The sequence below is a fragment of the Setaria italica genome, chromosome VIII (assembly GCF_000263155.2).
Source record: "Setaria italica strain Yugu1 chromosome VIII, Setaria_italica_v2.0, whole genome shotgun sequence".
Classification (NCBI taxonomy): Eukaryota; Viridiplantae; Streptophyta; class Magnoliopsida; order Poales; family Poaceae; genus Setaria; species Setaria italica.
This window is the reverse complement of record NC_028457.1, coordinates 24,999,946-25,007,173: the sequence shown is the minus strand read 5'-3', so window position 1 is coordinate 25,007,173 and position 7,228 is coordinate 24,999,946. Positions and strand designations below refer to the sequence as shown.

The window sequence follows — 7,228 nt, the reverse complement described above, 5'->3', positions numbered from 1 at the left end:
TACTGCGCTCCGCTGTCGTCCGCCACATAAAAACAGAGGCTCACGTATTTCTATTCCCCGGTCTTTTTTGAGAGGATAATTTCCCGGTCTTCAATTCGATCCCAGCGCGCGCGCTCTCCATGGTTTTTTCTCGAGAAGCCACCCGCCGCGACGTGCCGGATCGTGGCGCTGGCGTCAACGACTTCACACTTCACAGCGCACCACGCCCGGCCCGCTCGGCCTCCTTAATTATCACTAGCCTTGCTGCCGCGACGTCGTCGATCGTCGCTGGCCCGGCACTGTGGCGTGAGTTCAAAACCCCCATCGCAGAGGCTACGCTCATCAGCTCCCATGACGCCGGAGCCAGCGGCGGAGCCGGCGCGGCGATGGTGCAGCTTCTCGCTCGTGCGTCTCCTCCAGCGAGCGCTCGTCGCGGCGGTCATCGTCGCTATTGTCTACTGCCACGGGCCCGGGCTCTTCATCTCCAGGCCTGCTTCGTCGTGGTCGTCCGGGGCCGTCGACGCCTTCTTCGGGTCGCCGCCACCGGCCGAGAAGAAGGCGCGGCCCGCGGTGGAATCGGAGGTCGCCGGCAGGGACACGGCGACCACCACTTGCGCGACGGTGGAGAGGATGGGGGAGGAGGACGCCGCCGGCCGGGGCTTGGCGGCCGAGGCGGCCAGCCTGCGGGTCCGCGAGCTCATCCGGCGCCACTTCGAAATCCACGGTGCGTTCAAGCTCTAGTTTGTCCGCCGATCTCTCTTACTCCATCACAGTCGTGACACGTGTGTCCTGTACACGTATGTTCAACAACGCATTGAACAGGTCTGCACCCAATAAACACCATGAATGATTTGCTCAAGAAAACGTGGTGACTCACCATCGGGGAATAGGATATCAATCTCCACCCACACACGTAGATCATGATATAGCAATCGGTTTCATACGTTTCAAGAAAATTCAAGAAAAAATAAACTTAAAGGCGTCAGAAAGATGCGTCAAGTAGTCTTCTCACATGTCAATCTCATAGCTGAAATTTTCTTTGCTCGTGACTAGCTTTAATATTCTTACAGTTTTGTTGGTTGCAAAAAAAAAATGCTTTTTATGGAATAGGTGAATGCTCCATTTCTCATCTGGCCCCCAACGGATGAGAGTCTCTCATTTCTTCCTCATCAACTCTCACATCCGGTCTGCGGCGGCAACGGCTGCTTCTCCCGCGCGTCCTCAGACTTGTCCGCGCTAGCCGCGTCGATGGAGATGGCACGCCCTCCTCCTCCTCTCCGACCACCGCGCCGGCGTTTCCGTACAGAACAAGAAGTCGTAGAAGAGAGGGGAAAGAGTCGAACCGGATAGATCCGCCGCCGCCCATCCGCATGCTTGCGCGGCCGGTGCTTGCAGGGTGCTCCCTGCTTCGTTCGACCCGCGTCCCGGCACGGGCGCCGGCAGGCCCGCTGCCTCGATCTGCCTGCCTGCGCCGTCGCGTCCCCACCCAGCCGAAGTGCCGAGCCGCCACCCAGGCCCTGCGTGCGCCGCCCGCCTAGAGAGATCGACGGGACCAGAGAGAATATACTGTTGCTGCTGCTTCGTGTATGGAGATGTGAGTAGAGAAAGGGATTGATTTTGCTGCTGTGAGATGGAGATTGGTGTGCTGCTCCGTGTAGAGATAGGAAGAGAGAATTTTGCTGCCGCGTGCTCGATTTTAGCTGTGAGGGAAATTGCAATTGCCCTTTTTTCAAAATTAATTAATATTTGGTTTGATTTTCCAATGCAAAAATATATGCTTATTTTACTATTTGCAAACGATACTGTTTACATATAAAATCATAAATTTGTTAGTCACAAGATATTAATGAAGATAGAGGTGGGTGCAAGGTAGGATGCATGCGCGAGATCGGTTGGAGTGCACAGAAAAATAGGAGGTTGTAATGTGGACGAGAAATCCTCGTAGGATGAATTAGGGTTCAAATTTGAGAGACCAGTTGGAGATACTATAAATTGGTAAATTTGACTGTGGTATATTGTCAAATCTTTAATCCAACAAATTTTTGGAATTATTCAAGTAGTGTGAGATTCAGGATTTATTGGGATTTGGGAAATGGTAAGTTGCCACTGCAACCCTTTGCGGTCCATGGTCCCACCAGTCAGTCCCCTGTCACTCGTCCTTTCCGTCTTCTTCCTCATCTTCTGTCCCTCTCTCCGTCTCTCGCCGCCATGGCTGCCTCTCCACCGCCTCCTCCTCCTGGCTCCTGCACTCCAGGCTCGAAGTGGTGGCTATGAGCGTTGCCGCCACTCGCCGCCCACCATTCACTCCGAGATTTAGAGCTGGCCGCTGGGGCTGGAGCCTGCCCACGTCTAGATCTGCCCGGGCTTCCACGGCTACCACAGCGCGCGCGTAAGATTTGGCCACAATGCGCCGCAGGGTACCTCCCACTCCCAATTTCTTCGATTTCCTAATCCATGTTTTGTTTTTAAGTGAAACTGTTCCTTGTATTAGTAAAGTAGTAACAGATACAGTGCTAATCCTATATTCTACATATTTGATCTTGGCAAAAAAAAAAGATCAAGAGCATGTTTGATCTTCGGATCCGGTCGATCCCAGCCAATTGTTAATTTGACTGTCCTTCCATCAAATGATTCGCTCTGATCCTTTAGATAATAATTAAAACATTAATTGTTAGTCCAAACTTTTTTTTGCCCCCTTTGAAGCTAGGAAATGTTGCTTTAACCATGAGTCTACTATGATATAACCAAAGCGTATAGCTAGCCAGTCATTTTTTCCCCCTATCCATTTTGCAACTTGCAATTCCTTGTCAGGTTCTGGAGTCCAATCCCTGATGTTCATGTCTTCAATTAAATTGGCAGGAGCTGCAAGAGTGCGGACACTTCCTCCACATGAGTTCTGCAAACAAGGATTTGTGCTGGGGAAAGCATCTGAAGCTGGCTTTGGCAATGAAATGTACAGGATCCTAACAGCAGCAGCGCTGAGTGTCATGTTCAACCGATCTCTGATAATTGAGCAAACCAGGCATGCATGTGCGCTTATACTCTGCTACTTTTCATCTACCTTTTGTTTGACTAGATATTAGATACTTAGTCGAACAGGTTAAAAGCACCTAGTTCTATGAAAATGCATTACTACTATTTTCCTGTTATAATTGTTAAGTGTCATTACAGAGTTTGCATTGATTATGAAACCATAATAAGCTGAAGTTAATATCAAGATTATGCTTGTAGTTCTTAATAATTTACTTCAAATTTGTTCTATGTAAAATTTTTAACCTGTAATGTCTTTAGGGCCATGATTAAATGCAATGTGTAATCTAGAAAGCGGTGACTGATTATCTGATTATCAATATCCTTCGACTTTTTTCTGTTCCATTCACAGGGGACTATATCCTTTTGGACAGTATGTTTCTTATGCAAACCATTTGTTTACTCTTGAAGAAATCAAGCATTTATGGAGAAAACATTGCTGTGCTACAAAATATGGTAGAGATCTGAGTATGAGAGTCGACAATTTTGAACATCCATCAGAGACAAATGTTCTATGCAGTGACTGGAATAGCTGGAAAGACCCTATTATCCGGTAGGTACTACACTTTCAACAAACAGATAGTCATATGTTTTTACATTTCCTTTATTTACTGGCAGTTTCTGGATGCGTTTTATGTATTTTTCCTATTTGGACATATACTAAACCAACATTTAATTCTTTATTTGAGATATGATTTTTCCTTGGAATTTTGTAGATCTATGATTAACAATGCTGCCTGAGCTTAGCAGTGAGCAATGTACATGCAGTCAGTAAATGGAGGCTAATTTAGGTCTCACCTTGTTTCTAGGCAAGTCTATTTAAATATATTTTTTGTGTACCAAAGCATATGAAATTTGTAAAATTTGTTTCCTAGAAGGAGTCATATTATTGAAATGTGGAAATGGAGATTCATGGAATTATCAGAACTTCAAATGACAGTTCTCAGACAAATAAAGCTGCTTACCGAGCTGTTTAATCTTCTTTGTTCTTACTTTTATCCATTTCTAAACTCGATACTCTGCAATTTGGCAATTGGTTGCATTGACGAAAGATTTTGTTTATTGGAAATTTTACTTCGGTCTTGTTTCTTATTCTTGGAAAAAAGAAAACTTTTCATTTACCCTGAACATATGACTTAACGAAAGATGCTGCTACTCTTTTGCTCTATCGGGTATTACTCTGAATTTCCAAAAATCTAGTATTTGAATTTTTTGCTTATGGTACGAACACTAAAGCCCAAAGATACTTACTGGATATTTCGTGTTCAGTGTTCAGTTGAATGTTGATTTATGTTATGCTAGGTGGGATTGCTTTTCTTTCTCATATCCAGCATTTTTTTTTCAAAATATGATTATGAAATACAAGCATGCTGATATCATATGACTCTCACAATTTAGGTTTAGTGGCACGACAGATTCAGTGGGCACCCAGTTTTTTCTGAAGAATGTTCATCCTGGGATGAAGGCTGCCGCATCAGCTCTTTTTGGATCGCCAGATTCATTACATGCCAGGCCTAATACATTTGGGGAACTTTTGCGAGCTATAGTATCTCCCTCCAGGACAGTCCAGGAAGCAGTTAACTGGGCTTTGAAAGGTGTCGATCCAGATATTGCTTTGCACATGCGCATGATGTCCAGTAGGTATAGAACACTTTATAGTATATGCTTAAACAAGTTGAAGGTTACTGGTAAATTGTCCGTATTCACTTGACAAGAAGAGCAATGCAATAACATGTGAATTATGACAATTTACTTGCCAACACATCTGGTACTTCAGTAGGCATTGAGAAAAGATTTATGTTAAATTGTTGACTGAACCTAGGATGGCCACACATTTTCTTTATTTTCCTAGTGCATAAACCCTTGATCTCAATATTTGATCCTCTCCATTGGGGATGCTACCAAGTGACACACTATCATGGAATGTTCTATATATGGACCGGAGAAGATAGTTTGAAATGTTCTAGGATTAGTTATGTTATCACAAGTGGTGTTGACTGAACTTGTTTGCACCTTAACTTTTATCTTGAGAGTTTGCAGGCCTGTCCGATACAAATGTTCTACAATTTGAACAGTTGAGAATAACTACTATTGTGAATTCAGGCCAGTGGAAGCAAGACAAGCTGCAGCAAGTTGTATAAAGAGAGCCATACAGATCTGCCATATTCAGGGTACTCCTCGGGTGGCATTGGTATCAGACACACCATCATTTGTCCAGGATATAAAGTCAGACATCAGCGAGTTTGCTGAGGTTAGCCACTTTGGTGAATGTTTAGAGGATAAATTTTGGATTTCTCTAAGTATTGTGGATGCCAAGGATTATTAGATGTCTTATCAATTGATGTCGAATTTTCTAAAAATTGAAGATTGAATGTTTATCCTTTTATTTGTTGAGCAGGTAATTTATTTTGATTATGAGTTGTTTGTCAACAAGTCAAACTGGATGTTTGGAAATGATACGGTACGCCACACACTCATGCCTGGATTATCATTATGGCATTCTCTAGCAAATTCTGATACTTGCTCACTGGAATTTTCCAGAGTGTTAGAATATTATTCTCCTTATTCTGAAGCGATCAATCCCAGTTGAACTTCAAGTATATTTCTTGTCATATTGCACAAATTCCCTTCTGAACTGATTTTGGTAGCTGATCTCGTTTGTGCTATGCTTATTTTCACTCTGATATCTTCATGGCATATGTTTTCTGATCCCATTATGCCATTCTTCCACTTACATGTGAAGTTAACTCAGCCTGTACGTTAATTTTATTTAAAGTATTTTTCTATGAAGAGTTATGTATCTTTTTAATTGGCATGTCCACAGAAGCGCATCTTTGTCACCTTAAACTGCACCCTTTTTATTTGCAGCCTCTGGATTTTCGTTTAAGAGACTGGGGGCCAGCTCCAAGGTGGGCAGCCATTGTTGATTTCTTTCTAGCATCACGTGCCAGATACGCAGTTATCACTGGAGCACATCCTCGTGTGGGGACAACCTATGCACAACTTATTGCAGCATTGGCTGCAGCTAACACATATGGTACATGTTCTTGTGTTTCTACCTCTTGAAATTTTCCATGCCTGGGAATTTTCCCGGATGCTAGATCCCCCTAACATAGCCTGCAATTTTCTATTTTCATCTTTTATACCAGACCTGAAGCCTTCAGGTGCAAACTTCACGTTCTTAAGCAGCATACACAGTAGCCTGCTGGTCCATGGGCTCTCGACGCAGGTTGGCCGGAGCCATATCTGGGACACATATGCCGGGCCTTTGAGCTGCGGGCACCAGCCGCACCAATGCGCTGTGACCCCGCTCCTACCGCCTACGTGGTGGGACGGTACATGGCAAAGCCCCAATCCGAGGGATGTCAAGAGATTATCGGAGTATGGTGTTCAGTTATCAATCACGGGGGAGGTGGATGAGAGCCAACTCCTGGCACATTGCAGGTCGAGGGAAGATCATGTGGATAGGTACAGTGTTCTTTCATCAGACATCAAGAATTCATGATGATGTCTCTTGTGGGTGCTATGGTGGTAATAGGTAAAGCTATGTGTACTCCATATGGTGCCATGTGTGGTAAATTCTCTTAACTGTGAATACATCGCTATACACGCCAGGCCTATTGAGAGCATTCGTGGCTATAAGCTCATGAAGTCTAGTTGTCTCTCTTTTTCAGGGATACTGTACATAATTAACAAAAAGAAAAAAAGGGCAAGGGGTACCTATATTTTGTACACACATCTTATATTGATAGTTGAAACTTTGCTGCAACTAGCTCTTTCTGTATATTTCTGTTTGGCCGTTACTTCTAATCTGGTGAATGATTGTAGTTGTGATCTATTGCACGTCAGAAGTGCGAGTGTGCACCCATTGTTCTATAGGAAAAAAGAACAGTGATGTTTTGTTTTAGAGTAAATTTCACCGGCGGCCAACTTGTCCTGAGTTTTCATTCCGGTCATGGTATTTTCAAAGTGCACATAGACTACAGAAGTCGTTAAACTTGTCCCGAGCTATCATCTCGATTCTCAAACTTGTCTAGAGTTCTCGTCCCGATCCTGGTACTCTCAAAATTCACATAACGGTACTTAAACTTGTCCCACCCTCTCTTCTAGGTCCATATACTTTCAAAAGACATTCATTTATTTGGGAAAAAAAACTTTTGTGGATTCTTCTATCTTTTAGGATTTCAAATCAAGTTCTAATCCCACTCAAAATTTATAA

At 43.8% G+C, this 7,228-nt stretch overlaps 1 protein-coding gene across 2 annotated transcripts; it reads left to right on the top strand.

Annotated features, from left to right (window-relative positions):
• Window positions 1-40: 40 nt before the first annotated feature.
• LOC101766049 lies at window positions 41-6,810 on the top strand. 2 transcript variants are annotated; one of them, XM_004979272.2, is made up of 8 exons: window positions 42-703; window positions 2,839-3,001; window positions 3,362-3,562; window positions 4,408-4,650; window positions 5,113-5,260; window positions 5,408-5,470; window positions 5,878-6,046; window positions 6,159-6,810. In XM_004979272.2, exons 1-8 carry the CDS (start codon window positions 331-333, stop codon window positions 6,512-6,514), a joined length of 1,716 nt encoding a protein of 571 aa, XP_004979329.1. In that variant the 5' UTR covers window positions 42-330; the 3' UTR covers window positions 6,515-6,810. The 2 variants fall into 2 exon arrangements, with proteins under 2 accessions (XP_004979330.1, XP_004979329.1); XM_004979273.2 differs by lacking the exon at window positions 4,408-4,650 and having other exon boundaries at window positions 41-703.
• The last annotated feature ends 418 nt before the right edge of the window (window positions 6,811-7,228 follow it).

Excerpts from the sequence above, each read along its gene's own strand:
- LOC101766049 (XM_004979272.2), top strand. The coding sequence starts at position 331 with ATGACGCCGGAGCCAGCGGCGGAGCCGGCGCGGCGATGGTGCAGCTTC. Across the intron at positions 704-2,838 it reads GCGCCACTTCGAAATCCACG|GAGCTGCAAGAGTGCGGACA; the intron begins GTGCGTTCAAGC and ends TTAAATTGGCAG. Across the intron at positions 5,261-5,407 it reads ACATCAGCGAGTTTGCTGAG|GTAATTTATTTTGATTATGA; the intron begins GTTAGCCACTTT and ends TTTGTTGAGCAG.